This window comes from Myotis lucifugus, unplaced genomic scaffold (genome assembly GCF_000147115.1).
Source record: "Myotis lucifugus unplaced genomic scaffold, Myoluc2.0 scaffold_328, whole genome shotgun sequence".
In the NCBI taxonomy this organism is placed as follows: Eukaryota; Metazoa; Chordata; class Mammalia; order Chiroptera; family Vespertilionidae; genus Myotis; species Myotis lucifugus.
The window spans coordinates 1,372-16,351 of record NW_005871376.1 but is presented as its reverse complement, the minus strand read 5'-3'; the positions used below and the strand labels follow the sequence as shown (position 1 = coordinate 16,351).

Below are 14,980 nucleotides of genomic sequence, written 5' to 3'. Positions count from 1 at the left end.
TATTATACAGACTCCCAACAGCAGACCAGAGGAGCGCAAGAATCAAGTCCAAGATTTGAAATGTGAAGAAGCGAGAAACACCCAACCGGAAAAGCAAAATGAAAAAAGAACCCAAAAATATGAAGATAGTGTAAGGAGCCTCTGGGACAACTTCAAACGTACCAACATCAGAATTATAGGGATACCAGAAGATGAGAGAGAGCAAGATATTGAAAACCTATTTGAAGAAATAATGACAGAAAACTTCCCCCACCTGGTGAAAGAAATAGACTTACAGGTCCAGGAAGCGCAGAGAACCTCAAACAAAAGGAATCCAAAGAGGACCACACCAAGACACATCATCATTAAAATGCCAAGAGCAAAAGACAAAGAGAGAATCTTAAAAGCAGCAAGAGAAAGAAACTCAGTTACCTACAAGGGAGTACCCATACGACTGTCAGCTGATTTCTCAACAGAAACTTTGCAGGCCAGAAGGGAGTGGCAAGAAATATTCAAAGTGATGAATAGCAAGAACCTACAACCAAGATTACTTTATCCAGCAAAGCTATCATTCAGAATTGAAGGTCAGATAAAGAGCTTCACAGATAAGGAAAAGCTAAAGGAGTTCATCACCACCAAACCAGTATTATATGAAATGCTGAAAGGTATCCTTTAAGAAGAGGAAGAAGAAGAAAAAGGTAAAGATACAAATTATGAACAACAAATATGCATCTATCAACAAGTGAATCTAAGAATCAAGTGAATAAATAACCTGATGTACAGAATGAACTGGTGATTATAATAGAATCAGGGACATAGAAAGGGAATGGACTGACTATTCTTGGGGGGGAAAAGGGGTGTGGGAGATGCGGGAAGAGACTGGACAAAAATCGTGCACCTATGGATGAGGACAGTGGGTGGGGAGTGAGGGCGGAGGGTGGGGTGGGAGCTGGAAGGAGGGGAGTTAAGGGGGGGAAAAAAGAGGAACAAATGTAATAATCTGAACAATAAAGATTTAATAAAAAAAATATTCAAAAAAAATGTACTTTGAATAGTAGTAGTAAGATCTAATTTTTTTTAAGGGTTGCTACTAAAAAGGTTTGGAAACCACTGGACTAAATAACTACCAAGGTTTTGCATCTGTTTGTACATGCGTGTGTACATGTGTATTTTGGGGAGGAGGCACTGAGAGATTCTCCCTAAGCTTTTGTTTTAGGGACAGAGCCGCCAAGTTGCTCTGAATCTCAGAAACTTAAATCCTTTAGGATATACTATCCAGTCAGCCCCACCATGAGCATTTCCCAGTGAGCTGTGATTAAATACTGCCTCAGCTTGCTTTGTTGCTCAATAGTCTGGGAGCTGGGTGTACACGGCGGTGCTGGCCTCTCCACCACTGTCCCTCTGCCGGAACAGGTAAGCCCTCCACCGTTCACTGATCCTCATAGAAGTGCATGTGTGGAGACCATCCCTCTCTCTGTTCCTAGTCGGGCCTCTCCGCTGCCCCTTGAGGGACAAGTGTTTATATTGGGAAAGTCCTGGGTTAGCTGTCAAGAAACTCAGATGTTGCCGAAACCGGTTTGGCTCAGTGGATAGAGCGTCGGCCTGCGGACTGAAGGGTCCCGGGTTCGATTCCGGTCGAGGGCATGTACCTGGGTTGCGGGCACATCCCCAGTGGGAGATGTGCAGGAGGCAGCTGATCGATGTTTCTCTCTCATCGATGTTTCTAACTCTCTATCTCTCTCCCTTCCTCTCTGTAAAAAATCAATAAAATATGTTTAAAAAAAAAAAAAAAAAAAGAAACTCAGATGTTTGTCTCCATTCTCTACTCAGTTGCATGTAGCTTCAGGCCATAGATGAAATGTCTCTATTTCACAATTTTCTCCTAAACTAAGTGGATTAAAATGATTTGTTGCCCTCACGGGTTTGTTGAGAGGATAAAACAATGTTGTGGACATAACAGAACTTCAGCAACTTAAAATCTTCATTCACATTTGAATGATTCTTACCCACTTTGCTTTTGTTTCAGCCCAAAGGGCTAGAAACTCATCCTGGGGTGGGAGACTGGATTCAGGTTCCCGCTGCAGTCTTAGGTTCACACTGGATCCCCCTCCACCTCACCTGATCCTTCTGATCGAATGAACGCCGCTTTACACGCCCACGCATGGGCTCTGTTCCAGCCAGGTGAGGCAGCCCCTCCCCTCCGAGTCCCCATACCAAAGTCCTCCCTCTGATCTTCCAATCAGACCTTCACCCCTTCACCCACTTCGATGCCCAGTTCCCGGTCTGCTCCCCCTGGAATGCTTTGTCAAGTCAACCAAGACCAAATGACTGTACCCTTCTCCTCGGCCTCCACTACCCTTGCTCCTGCTAGAGTTCAGCCATCGTGCCTCCATTCCTTTGTGTCCTCAGCCTGGTCCTTGATAGTCAGCTCACTGCCTACTCATTTCCTGTTGACCTTTGCTGTGTGTTTGGTCTCTCGCTGAACTGTCATATCTCAGGCGCTGGAGGGGGCAGTCATGTCAGATATCGATGAGCTCGCCTGTGCAGGGGAGCACTTAGGGCTTCGGTGGAGGACGGAGCAGCCTTTCCTCCTTGCTGGCTCTCCTCTCAGGCTCTGGAGTATGTTTCTGCCTTTCCATCCACCGTCACCATCACACAGCCCCGAAGGGGAGGTGGCAGCTGGGAGCCTGCTGGACCAGCCCCTGCTCTTGTGGCCCAGGTGGGGAAGGACCGTGTGTGTGTCATCGCTCTACCTCCTCCAACCCTATATGCCCCCCATTTGAACCTTCACTCCCATGACTTCGCTCAGCCTGGCATCACCCGTCCCTCTCACCCGGACCTGGTGGCTCATAAAGAACAAGTAAATTTGGGGACCCAATGCAACCTTTTAATTCCAAGCAGAGTTCCCCTCCCCCAGTATCATCTCACACATACACACAGTGGAAAGGGATGCCAGGGTCTGGGCAGGAACAAAACCCAGACCTGGGCAAAAAATATATATATATAATTATATACACATATGTATTTGTAGAGAAGAAAAGCTGGGAATGTGATTAGGTAGGGCAGAGAGTTGGGTGAGGAAAGCAGCTGGGGTGCCCCAATAAATTACATTCTTTAGAGAGCATGGTGGGGGATGCACGGGTGTGGGTGGGACCTGGTGGCCTGGCCTCTTGTTCCCATCCGAGGGAGCCTGAAGGCCTGGTCCTGCCTAGGATCCTGGTGTCAGAAGGTAGGAGTCTAGCTCACTTTGCCTGGAGGCTGATGGGGGCCTGGGGTTCAGTATAGGCGACATCTCCACTCTAAGCCAAGGCTTCTGGGGAAGCCACAGAGCTGAGCATGAGGCTTCAAAGCATAGAATGTGCAAGGAGATCAGAGGGTAAACTGGAGGGCAGGGCGGCCTCCCTGCTGGAGGCTGAGCTCAGCCTTGCTCCTGCTGGAGTCGGAGGCGGGAGGCCCAGGTGCAGGGGGAGCCTCCCCGGTGAGGCGAGGAGGAGTGCTGGGCAGATGGGGTCCTGGAGCTGTGCCTGCCTGCCTGCTGCTTCCTGCCTCACCTCCTCCGCAGGCTGAGGGTTCTGCCCGCCCACTGATCCAGACATCAACAGGCCTGCACCACGTGCCATGTCCAGGTCTCCTCACTCCCTCTCTGGGACCTCTCTTCATGGGGTGGGGGCAGGGAGAGGGTGCAGACATTAACTCTGAGTGCTGGAGTCCAGCCTGGGTTTGCCCTGTGCAGCGAGGACTAGGGAGGAGGGGAGGCCCCTGGCTCATTATGGAAAGAAGGTCCATGTCCCACAGCCCAGCACTGAGAGAAGGCCGGGCTCCCCTTGGCCTAGCGAATGCAGCCAACCCCACCTCTGCCCACCTCCGTGCCCCCCAAGAGATGATGCTTTAGGGTCCAGTGACCCAGCTCCAGAGAGCCGCAGGGGTGAGGGTCAGTCACGGAGTGTGGGGCGGTCAGAAGAGGGAAGCCTTCTTCTTGAGCTCATTCCGCTTCCACAGAGCCAGCTTGCTAAACTCTTCGGGAGACATGGCAAACACCCTGGAGAAGTCCTCGGCCGACAGATGCCTCTGCAGGGGACAGACCAAGGCCGCTTAGGGAGAGGAGGGCGGGCTGGGCTGAGGGACCGAGGGGCAGGTCTTCCCCACCAGGAGGGGAGGCTGCCCGATGGAGCCCCTGCACCCACCAGCGCCTCTCCCCTGCATACCTCCAGCCTCATCCGATCCACACCTGGAGGCAACTTGGTTCGCCCCTTATTGGTCACCACCAGCATTTCGTAGGGATAGATCTGGGGAGCAGGGCAGGGGGCAGTCTTAGGCTCATAGTGTTCCCTGTGGCTGTCACCCCTCAACTCCCCAGGCCCCCTTATCAGCCTGCAGGGCCATCGGGTTCATGCCATGTTGCCATCCAGCGCCCCCAGCTTCCCCGTCAGCAACTCCAGGAGGATCCCATAGCGCATTCACTTGCCTGGCTTCTCCCCAAGCTGGCCACCCCACTGTAGAGGCTTCTGTCCCCTGCCCGCCCCCCTGGCTCTGCCGCTGCCCCTCACCTTCTGCTCCAGCACACAGGGCAGGGAGTTTCCCCGGTCCATCCTCCCCCTCTGGCCCTCTCCGTTCTGGGGAGACCAAAGCCGCAGTGAGCCAGAGTGGGGCAGGGAGACCTCCCCAGCCTTACCCGGGGCTTCTCATGTGCTCACCAGGCAACTGGGTGGCCCAACACCCCCTCCCCCAACACTGCCAGTTGCCTGTCCCAGGCTTCTGTGCTCCACGTCCGCCTCCGGATGGCACTCACCTGCAGGCCTGGGGAGAGAAGAGTCATTGTTCAGACCTGCCAGCCTAGCCTCCCTGCCCTGCAGCCACACAGCCCTGCCCGTATCCCAGACACAGCTGCCCCGGGCCTGCTTAAGCCCTTTCTCTCACCTGGGCTTCCAGCCTCACTCACTCCCGGTCGGGCTAAAGTCTGTGGACTGCAGCTAGAAAGGACAGAAAGGATCAGAAGGAAGCTGAGTGTTCCCTTCCCTTGAAGGTCTTCCCTTTCCCAAGTAGCTCAGCCCCTCAGAGGACCCCACGTGCACACCCCTCCCTGCGGTCTGGGACCTGTGGTCAGAGACCTTACCCGGCTCAGGGTGGTCCTGCCGTAGGCCGGGAGGGAAGATGACTTTGATGTTCCACCGTGCAAGGCTAGGAGAGAAAGAGAGAGAGAGAGAGAGAGAGAGAGAGAGAGAGAGAGAGGCCGTTCAGTCCCTCTGGCTTGACAGTCATTTTGAGCGGGATCCCTCTCTGGCCCCCCCAACCAGGGGCAGGGTAGTGAAGGGTAGACCTGGGGGAACCTGTGGTCTCTGTTGGCTTCCAGCTCCTGCCCATGACCTCCAGCGAGTGGCATCGTGCTGGTGCCTCTGAACTCTCGCTAATGCCTTCCCTCTAACAGAAGGGCCTCAAACACTCATTTGGGCCAAATGCCTGAGTTAAAATCCAGAGTTAGCGAGCGATTGTCAGATGATGAAGCTCACCAGTGTAAAATGAACTTCTGGGGTAAAAAAAGGAATCTGACATCTCATAAAAAGAATCAAATTGTTACAATTATATTATTAGCGAGTTTAGTAACCACATTTTAAACATTTGACCCTATAATACAGAAACAATACTGTCCTCAGCTCTGTCAGCTGCTGGATTACACCCGCAGCCAAAACGTGGATTACACGATTAGGTGTCACCTTCAACTTACACATTTAATAATATCACTAAGCTTTCAAGCACTGAGATTATAATTCAAGAAAATTGGTTTTCAGCAATAGGTTTTCTTAGGAAATCTTTGTACCTAAGATCTTTAGTTTGGGCAGATCTCAAAATTCCTTCATCTCCAATTACTAGAAATTGTTAGCATTCTATAGCAATCATCTTGACCAGACTAATTGTTTAAATCAGGGGTCCTCAAACTACGGCCCGCGGGCCACATGCAAATACAAATATTGTATTTGTTCCCGTTTTGTTTTTTTACTTCAAAATAAGATATGTGCAGTGTGCATAGAAATTTGTTCATAGTTTTTTTTTAAACTATAGTCCGGCCCTCCAACGGTCTGAGGGACAGTGAACTGGCCCCCTGTTTAAAAAGTTTGAGGACCCCTGGTTTAAATGTTTAGCCTTGACAGACTCAAAACTATAAGGAACTGTCTTCTTAAAACATTCTTATAAAATCTGTTACTTGGAAGTTTAATTGGTGAGAACAAAATGTGTTGGGGGGGACCTTGTTTGTTTGTTTTTCCTTAATACTTAATTTTAAAACTACTTAAACACTTATTTTTGTGTAGAAAATCATCTGCTGTTGCAATATCATTCATTACTTACGTTTGAAAGTGACTATTCGATGTTACCATTAAGTCAGAATGACATGCCTATACATAATTTTAAATGTTTTTTGGTTAGTCCTCACTTGAGGATATTTTTTCCATTGATTTTTAGAGATAGTGAAAAAAAGGGGGGGAGAAATATTGATGTGAGAGAGACACATCGATTGGTTGCCTCCCGCACAAGTCCCGACTAGGGCTGGGCATCTAACCTGCAACCCATGCCCTTGACTGGGAATCAAACCCTTGACCCTTTGGTGCACAGGCCACCACAGAGCACACCAGCTAGGGCTATCTATAATTTTGGAATTGTTAAGGTTGATTAGCTGTGACTGTAACCCAGTGGTCGGCAAACTGCAGCCCCTTGAGTGTGGCTCTTCCACAAAATACCACATGCAGGCGCGCACGTACAGTGCGATTGAAACTTCGTGGCCACACTCAAGGGGCCAAAGAGCAGCATGTGGCTCGCGAGCTGCAGTTTGCCAATCACTGCTGAAACCCATGCAATCCTATGATCTTTGATCACATGCAAGTTCAGGGGTGCCAAAATGATGATGATGGAGACATTTTGCTATTCAGCTTTGCAAGGCCAAATGGAAGTTAAAGAGCTAATTTGGACTGAAAGCAAGTTCTAGTGGAACAGGGAGACTGAATTCAACCTTCAGAGCATCTCTCTGTCTCATTCTTCAGGCCTTAACTATTTAGTCCACATTCTCTGAAAACTTTTCCCACCCCTTCTGAAATATCATCCTGGTCTTTTGGTGACCCTGTGGATGTCCTAGCCAGGAACCTTAGGGTTCCTGAACCCCCGACCCCCACCCCAGGGCCTTCATCTCCACTGCACAGCAGGCAGCCCCGGCAATGGTCACCCCCGGACCTCGCTATCCACACTGCTTCACCTGGCACTTGAAGCCCGGGGCCCCACTTTGTGACCATAGCGCCCTTCTTATTTTGCAGCTTCCTTCAGCCTGGTTCCCAGCACACCTGTTCCTCAATCTCATGGGGACCTCTGGTGACCTGACCCATACTCCCTGTCCTTCAACCTGTGGTTGGGTACAAAACTGCTTTCACCAGGACTGAGCAGCTCACCTGGCCCCACATCCCACAGACCTGCCTCAAAAAACTCTGCCTGGATCAGCCTTGGGCCCCGGCTCGCCTGCAGGCTGTGGAGGTGACGACCACACCATGTAGATGGTCATCACTGCAGATGGACGGCCTGGGCAGCTCCCTTCCCTGAGGTAGCTGTTCCAAACCTTCCCAAATCTCCACTTCTAATTGGCTGTCCCAGATCAAGTCCCCACCTTCAGAGAGAGAGGCCCCTGAGGCCAGTCCCACATCCTGACCAACCCTGACCAACCCTCAGCTGGATCTGAACTGTGTGCTCTCCAGGGTACAGCCTGCCCCCGTCCCTGCCCTCTCTTCTCTCTGCACAATCCCATCTTTCTTACGGCCTTACTACTACCTAAACCCTGAAGACGCTCCCTGAGGCCTGCCTTGCCCCTCAAGCTCCCGACTCAGTCAAACTTGCACTTCAAACCCAACATGTCCCAAACCGTCTCTTCATCTTTCTCCCAACCCTGCCTCTTTCACGATCTCAGTTCTAGGCTTCTCATCACCAGCACCCAAGGCAAACCCCCAACTCGCCTGCCCCTCTCCTCCCACTGAGTCAGTTGCTTCAGTCTCCTATGTATTCCTCAAACCCATGCATGCCCTCTTCTCCGCACTGTGTCTATGTCAGCCCTCACCCAGACCACTGGGAAGTGTGGGAGGTTGTCTCCAAACGTGGCCCGAAACACCATCTCCCAGCGCCTAAGTGCCGTTCCTGTGTCAGGAAATGGAATCTCCCCCTTTCCGGAGTCTGGGATGCTCTGACCAACAGGATGCAGTGGACGCAAAGCTGTGTGGCTTCCGGGCTTTTAGAGGCCTGTAACTCCCAGTTCTGGGTACTCAGATCTCCCCTCTCCTCTCCAGCTGCCATGCTCTAAGGAAGTCCCGGCCAAACTTGGGTGATTGGAGGCATGGTGTCCAAAGCGCTGGCTACCCCAGCTCTCTGGTGTCAATGCTGCCACCACATGGCACACTCTGGGCACTGATTCCAGGCTCCTGGAGGCCCTCTCCACTGGCCAGGAGGCTCCTGTTCCTGCCTTTGCTCCCACCGTCCCCTGTGTCTGCGATGCCCTTCTTCCCCACTCGATTTGTTTCATTCTTCAAGACCCAGTGAGCACCCCCTGGCCCTCGGACTACAGGCCCTGTCACTGTGCACAGCTCATCCCAGTACCTGCTACACTGCACCGAAACCTGTTTCCACGGCAATTTCCCCAGTGATTGGAAGCTACTGAAGGTCGGGACTGTATTTTTTCACTCTTTATAAGCCCCGGTGCCTCCCACATGGTAGACACTCAATAAATGTTTATCCAATTAAGCAAAATTAGCTAATTCTGCTTTAGCTGATACTATTGTTTATCATCTAGTCTTGTTCCACGACTGGAATTCTTGCCCTACGGACAACGTGAGCGCCTTGAGCCAGTGACCGAATGTTCCGTCTCGTACACTCGCATTAGCACGGTGGCGGGCACATGACAGTCAGACTCAACAGCTGTTCAGTTCTGGCCTCAGGGTCTGGCCAGGCCTTCGAGCCCCCTTGGTGGCACTCACAGGCATGAAAGGGTGTCCGGTCGGGCAGGGAGCGGGTTTTCCTCCGGATCGGCAGTGACTTTTCCATCTCTTCTTTCAAGATCATCTTTCCCAAGTTGGAAGTGACCTGGGGACAAAAGGAGATGGATCCAAGACTTTGATACTTGTTTCTCATCTCCAAAAGGTTCAGAGTTGGGCATGTTGCAGGCAGGAACGGGGACGGATCTCCCCAGTGGCTGGGCCGGGAGCCTGGCATCCTGGTCTGAGGCACTGCCATATGGGGGTGCGTTCTCTCTTCCCACGACCAGCGCAGAGAGAGAGAACATGGGGGTTGATGAATCTTGATTAGAACGCAACGAGGGTTAAGGAAAAATGAAAAAATACAAGACTGAGGCAAAAATAGAGGGAAAGCTGGGCCTGGGTGTGGCGTCTGCCCTCTGATGGAGGGACAGATGCAGAGAGCGTCAGTACTGTAAGCAGATTTATTAAATACTCAAATAACAGGAAGTTACATCACATCTGGGTGGGCCTTGGGTTCCTGGTGACATCATGAGATCCACCCCCTTAACACTGGGCGGGAATGTCAAACTGAGTGGCATCCAGGTTTGTTGATCGGTCTGCCCCCAGGGCGTGGCTCTGCCTTCGCTCTGAGTTTCAGCCGACATATTTAAAGATGCCCGAGTGTTTTGCCAACGGCCTTCAACACTGCCACACTGAGTGTGGCCACCCCCAAGAGCAAGGAGTCAGAGCCGCTCAGTGTGACTCTACCCCAGTGGCCTCCTAGCCCAGGTCACCAGGCCCAGAGCACAAGCCATGTCACCATCAGTGGCCTTTGCACGACTCCCAACACCCTCTCTCATCCTCTGGAGACCAGCAGCCTGCTCTCCCCCTTCTCCTCTTCCCAAGAGCTGCTCAGCCTGGCACTGATGGGACCACCTATCTGTGCCTTTGACCCGAATATAACCAGTGTTTCCCCAAAGCAGCACGAAGTCCTGGGGTCCCTGCCAAAGCAGCAACTGAAATCCTGGGAAAGAAGAGGAAGTCCTCACGTGCTCTGACCGGGGTGCTCTTCAGGCGTGAACCCTTTAGAATGAACAGCTCTGGAACCAGAGCGTCTGTCCCCAAGGAGACCCAGGAGGGGGAGAGGGGGCAGCGAGATGCTACCTTACTGAGTTCCTCTCTCTGGCGCTCCCTGAGAGCCTTCATCTCCTCCCCGGAGTCATCGTCCTCCTCCTCCTCCTCCTCCTCTGCGCCTCTCCGGGATGCTTTCCGCTTCCTCCATTCTGTTTCTGGGAAACACAGGCAAAAGCCCACGTGTCAACCATTGGCTCAACAAGCATTTATCAGGTGCGGCTGTGTGCATCACACTGTGCTGCACATTAAAGTGAGCACTACAATTTTATTTTTTTTTTTTTTTTTTTTTTTACAGAGAGTAAGGGAGAGGGATAGAGAGTTAGAAACATCGATGAGAGAGAAACATCGAACAGCTGCCTCCTGCAACCCCTTACTGGGGATGTGCCCGCAACCAAGGTACATGCCCTTGACTGGACTCGAACCTGGGACCCTTCAGTCCGCAGGCCGACGCTCTATCCACTGAGCCAAACCGGTTAGGGCTAAATTTTTTTTTTTAAAGAAAAGAAAAATAACAATTGCCTTACAGTGAGGCTGGGTGGACAATACACACTCACATAACTCAAATTCACTGGGACCAAGACCTTGTTTCATTTCTCTTTCTCTTTCCCAGAGTTCCTACTACAGAGCCTGGGATGTGTAGAAGTGTGGCAAATGTCTGCGGAGTGGTCCAATAAATGAATGGAAAGTGACAAATGACTAACCAATAGGCTGCTGATACCAAAGCTCTAGGAGTGGGTGAGTGAAGAGCCTACGGTGTTCACCAGAGGACACGGGGTGGGGTGGGGTGAGGGTGGGCCCATGGGGCATCCACAGGGGCGATGGGCAGTGTCCTGCCTCCCTTCCCCCCTCAACAGTTTCTCTTACCCACAACAGCCAGTGACGGGGGGCATGGCCAGTAGTCAGTCTCGATCTTGGCTGGCTGGTTGGGGTCAGGAGGCTGGGCTGCAGGGAACTTCGATGACTCAATGATGAGGTCCTCAATCTGGTGCTTGCTCTGAGGGCTGCCTCCCATGGACTCTGCGGGTGGAGGTCAGGGTCAGCCTGTGCACACCCCAGCCCCGCACCTGCCCGCCTTCACCCCTGTGAGGTCGTGGGTGTCCAAACAGCGCACAAGGAAGCACAGGGCACGGTAGTGTGCTGATATGGACAGTTACTCTCCTGCCCCCTCCCAGCCTTGGGCACAGCCTCCCAGCATGGGGATCAGGTGAGTCAGGAGCCTCACCTCTCTGCTTGTAGATGGGTGGCTTCTTGTAGATGTTGGAATCTGGGCGGGTGGTCTCTGTAGAGAGCAAAGTGGAGGAGAAGGATGAGTTGATGGTGGGGAGGCCAGGTCAGGGATGAGAAAGGAGACAAGGGGAGTGGGAGAAGGTAGGAAATTCATGGGCTCCTGTCAAGAGCCAAGACAGAACCAGAGTTCCTGGAACTGTCCCTGAGGGGGCTGGGACAGGGTCTACCATCTTTGGGAGCTCTGCCCGGGGTTCTGGCTTTGGGGGGTCTGGCCAGTTCTGTGAGGAGCATATACCCCAGCAAGGGGCTTGGGTTCCTGAAGGAGAAAAGAGGTCCTAGGAAAAGGGTGCAACCAGGCTGGCAGGGAAACCTACCAGGATGGTGGAAATGAGGCAGGCTGGTTCGGGGGGTCCCAGTGGTTCTTGGGGCTGAAGCCTGAGAGATGGTTGCAGGGGACCGGCTCTCCGCCCACACCTGCAGAGCACAAGTGAGGTTCACTGCGGCTTCCGGGTCCCCCTGCCCGGCCCTTCCAACCCATGTAGACACAGCTTCACCTTACTCCACCATCTCTGTCTCCCACCCTAGCAGCCCCCCAGCTAGACAGATAGATGGACAGAGCTGGCCGGTGACAAAGGAGGGCCAGGGATTCCGGCATCCGGGGGCTCTGCAGAGCCCTGTCTGGATGCTGTTGGGGGCAGGGAGTCGGGCCTGTGGGAGCAGGGCTGGGCGACACTCACCTCTGGGGACGGTGGGGGGGATGTGGATTTGGGTGACAGCGAGCGCTGCGAAGGAGAAGAGCTGGTCAGAGCCACAGGGTAGGATGAAACCCTCGTTCCTAGAGTCCCAGAGGGGCCACTTCATCCCTCACCCAAGTCTGCGTCCTTACCTGGCTGACGTCTGGGCTATCTCTTCTCTATCAACCCTCCCAGTTCCCAGCGCTGGCCCTCCCGCCTCCCTCCCAGTGCTCTCCTGGGCAGACTCCTAGGTCTGTCCCCAGGGTGCACCAGGAAGCCACGGGCCCTGGAGCAGTGTGCTTGTGCTCGGAGGGCCAGCTGAGGATGGCTGTGGCACTGTCCTCAGGGCCAGACCCACAGCATCGCGGATGGAGTCTGGGCTCTTGGCGGGTATTTACGTCTCCCTCCAGCCTGGCCCCATCTCACTGCTCAGCCATGACACTATCCGGTTCTCAAATACCATTTACAAAGCCCCTGGCATGTGTGCTTTATTTCGTGCACTTGACTCGCTGGTGAGATGGATCGGCAGAGGTGCCACCTCCATTTCACAGGAGGGGAAACTGGACCACACAGCCACACAGGCACTCAGCTAGGACTTTCAGCCTCTGAGGTCAGTGTTTCTGGGTGCTTTCTGCAAATCTGCTATCTTTCTGACGACTCCCCCTCCCCCACCCCCCTCCTCCTCCCTGACCTCTAGGGGTCGCTGCCATTCAGACATAGCCTCCCCTGCTCTCCCATGGAGCCCTCCAGCCCATCTCCCCTGCTCTCCACAGCACGCGATTACACTGGGTGAGTCCTGTGCACAGTTCTCTCTCTTGTTTTGGAGTCTGGCCTCCAGGAAAGAAGGCTGGACAGGGATTCTGCCCCCCCCCCCCTGTGTGGCCTGGGGGAGACCTTCCCCCCAAGTCCTGCCCAAGTGGAAGCGTCCCCCCACTCACCTCCCGGCTTCTGGGCAGCTCCACGTGATCCAGGAGAGAATAGGTGAAGTGGGGCTCGTAGATCATGAGGTCAGGCCGCTCGATGTCCAGGATGGCCTTGTCCTTGGGGAGGGCAGCCAAGTCTTTGTAACCCAGCACCTGGTTGTCCATCTTGGCCTGAAGGGAAATGGTGCCGATGGAACAGACATGCTCAAAAGCTCACCTGGGATCCTGGCCTTACAAGCCCAATTTGCAACTCGTTAGGAAGAAAATGGACAGCCTTTTTAGAGGTCAGCTCCGCGCTAAGTTCCGTTATTCAATTTTAAGGGTTTAGGGAGTCGCCTTAAAAAATGTAGTCCTTCCCCTAGCACTCTGAGTACAAGACAGGACCAGACCAGGAGGAGGACAGTGGGGGCACCTTCGCGGGCTTTTGGGGTTCTCTCTGTCCACCAGCCCTGGCAGAACCACCATCGGGGAGGCTGAGGGAAGCGGCCCAGCGGGGAGTGGGTCCCGGCCCTGCTCCCTCCCAGCCGGAGGGCGCTGGTGGCCAAGAGGTACTCACCACGATGCTGGAGGGAGAGCCGGGAACACTGGAGTCTCGGGAGGAGCTGACGCTCCCGGGGGAGGTAAGTGTTTGCTGGGGAGAGTGAGAAGGCGGCGTGGGAATGTGCGTGTGGGCGAGGGCCAGGGCCAGGGCCAGGGCGTTCCAAAGGGTGGGCCAGGGCAGAGAGGGTGTCCTAGGCCGCTGGGACCCCAGGGTGCGGTGCTGCGGGCAACCACCAGGTGGCACCATCGACCCCGACCTGACCCTCTGCTGGAAGCCTGGCCACACCCACCCGGAGCCCCAGGCCCTCACCGCCCCGCGGACCTTCTGCAGCCGCTCCATGCAGCCGGGAGGTGGTGGTCGGGTCACTCGCAGATCCCTGGGCGCGAGGGGGGGCGACGGGGCGTCAAGCTCGGCCCGGCTCCTGGGCGCTGTGCGCTTGGGGCCGCGCGGGCAGAAAGGGCGTCCCACTGGGCTGTAGCGTCCTCATCCCTCGGTGACTCTCCAGGCTGCTGGCCGAGGCAGGGCCTGGAAGGGGAGGGAGACCGTGCCAGCCAGGCCGCGGGGCCGGGATCTCAGCGGGTCAGGGCTGGGGCTGGGCCTGGGCTCCGAGCGCAGGGCGGAAGGCGCCGGGCTCCGGCTTTCCATTCGCTCCGCCTGGGGAAGCAGGGCCGTGGAGCGGGAGCGGGAAAGTGGAGGGCTGCACTTGTTTTTGAGCCATTGTTCTCCGGCTAGAAAGGAAATGACGGCAGGGGTCAGCCATCCCTGGGCGGCCCTACATCCTTGCTTCGTCACACCTGCCCTGCCTGGGGCTGCAGCCAGTTTCAGACCCAGGTTCTCACGCCTCCGTCTCTATGGTGCCTCTTTCCCGGCTCTGCGCTGGCCCCTCGTCCCACTCCACCTCCATCCCCTGTCCACTGTGCCAGCCAGCTCCCACCCCAGGAGGGCCGCACACAGCAGGTCTTAGTATTGTCTATGGGGTGAACACGCAGGGAGGAGAGGAGTTGGGGTGAAGTGGTCAGGTCAGGGGTTGGGGGTGCCACTCTGACCCGGGTTCTGACCTGGTTTCAACCCCTGTGAAGAAGGGAGAGACGGGTGGAGGCAGCCCACTTCCCCCTGCATCTGCCTCTGTACAGCGGTCAAATTCACCTGCAGAGTGAAGCGCCCTTGGGCCAAGGCCCCATCCAGTGCCCACAGCCTCCTCATGCCTGTGCGGAGGCTGCCTCTGAAGTGCTGCTTCCCTGCAGGGAGGCGCCAGGGGGGCACTGCTCTCCCTTTGTTCTGAGGGAGTTAGGCCCTGTCTTCTGCGGTAGCTTATGAGTTCCCTGCAGCCAGTCTTCTCCTTCTTCAGTGACTCCCTTAGCCATGCTCCCATCCCCCACCCGCACACACCGGTCCTGGACTTACAACAACCATTCAGTGAATGCCTGGCTGAGTTTCCAGTGTGAGGGTGGGAGTGTCTTCCTATCT

General features: G+C 54.4%; 1 protein-coding gene across 3 annotated transcripts; it reads right to left on the bottom strand.

Moving 5' to 3' along the window:
• Positions 1-2,844: 2,844 nt before the first annotated feature.
• On the bottom strand, positions 2,845-14,236 carry DMTN (dematin actin binding protein). 3 transcript variants are annotated; one of them, XM_006100715.3, is made up of 15 exons: positions 13,835-14,236; positions 13,529-13,603; positions 12,988-13,143; positions 12,053-12,097; positions 11,690-11,789; positions 11,311-11,367; positions 10,953-11,105; positions 10,119-10,243; positions 8,976-9,081; positions 5,093-5,157; positions 4,915-4,949; positions 4,805-4,826; positions 4,527-4,592; positions 4,185-4,265; positions 2,845-4,047 (listed from the first exon to the last, which is right to left on the bottom strand). In XM_006100715.3, the coding sequence occupies exons 1-15, from the start codon at positions 13,850-13,852 to the stop codon at positions 3,934-3,936; spliced, it is 1,218 nt and encodes a 405-aa protein (XP_006100777.1). In that variant the 5' UTR covers positions 13,853-14,236; the 3' UTR covers positions 2,845-3,933. The 3 variants fall into 3 exon arrangements, 1 of the variants encoding a protein (XP_006100777.1); XR_001350623.2 differs by lacking the exons at positions 4,805-4,826; positions 13,835-14,236 and adding an exon at positions 4,769-4,776 and having other exon boundaries at positions 4,897-4,949; positions 13,529-13,804; XR_001350622.2 differs by lacking the exons at positions 4,527-4,592; positions 4,805-4,826; positions 13,835-14,236 and adding an exon at positions 4,769-4,776 and having other exon boundaries at positions 4,897-4,949; positions 13,529-13,804.
• Positions 14,237-14,980: the final 744 nt, after the last annotated feature.

What these genes read in the sequence shown, in the direction of transcription:
- DMTN (XM_006100715.3), bottom strand. An exon ending in GCTCTCCCTCCAGCATCGTG is followed by an intron (nt 13,144 to 13,528) that starts GTGAGTACCTCT and finishes ATTTCCCTTCAG; the next exon opens with GCCAAGATGGACAACCAGGT. An exon ending in CCTGTGTGCTGGAGCAGAAG is followed by an intron (nt 4,266 to 4,526) that starts GTGAGGGGCAGC and finishes CCTGCTCCCCAG; the next exon opens with ATCTATCCCTACGAAATGCT.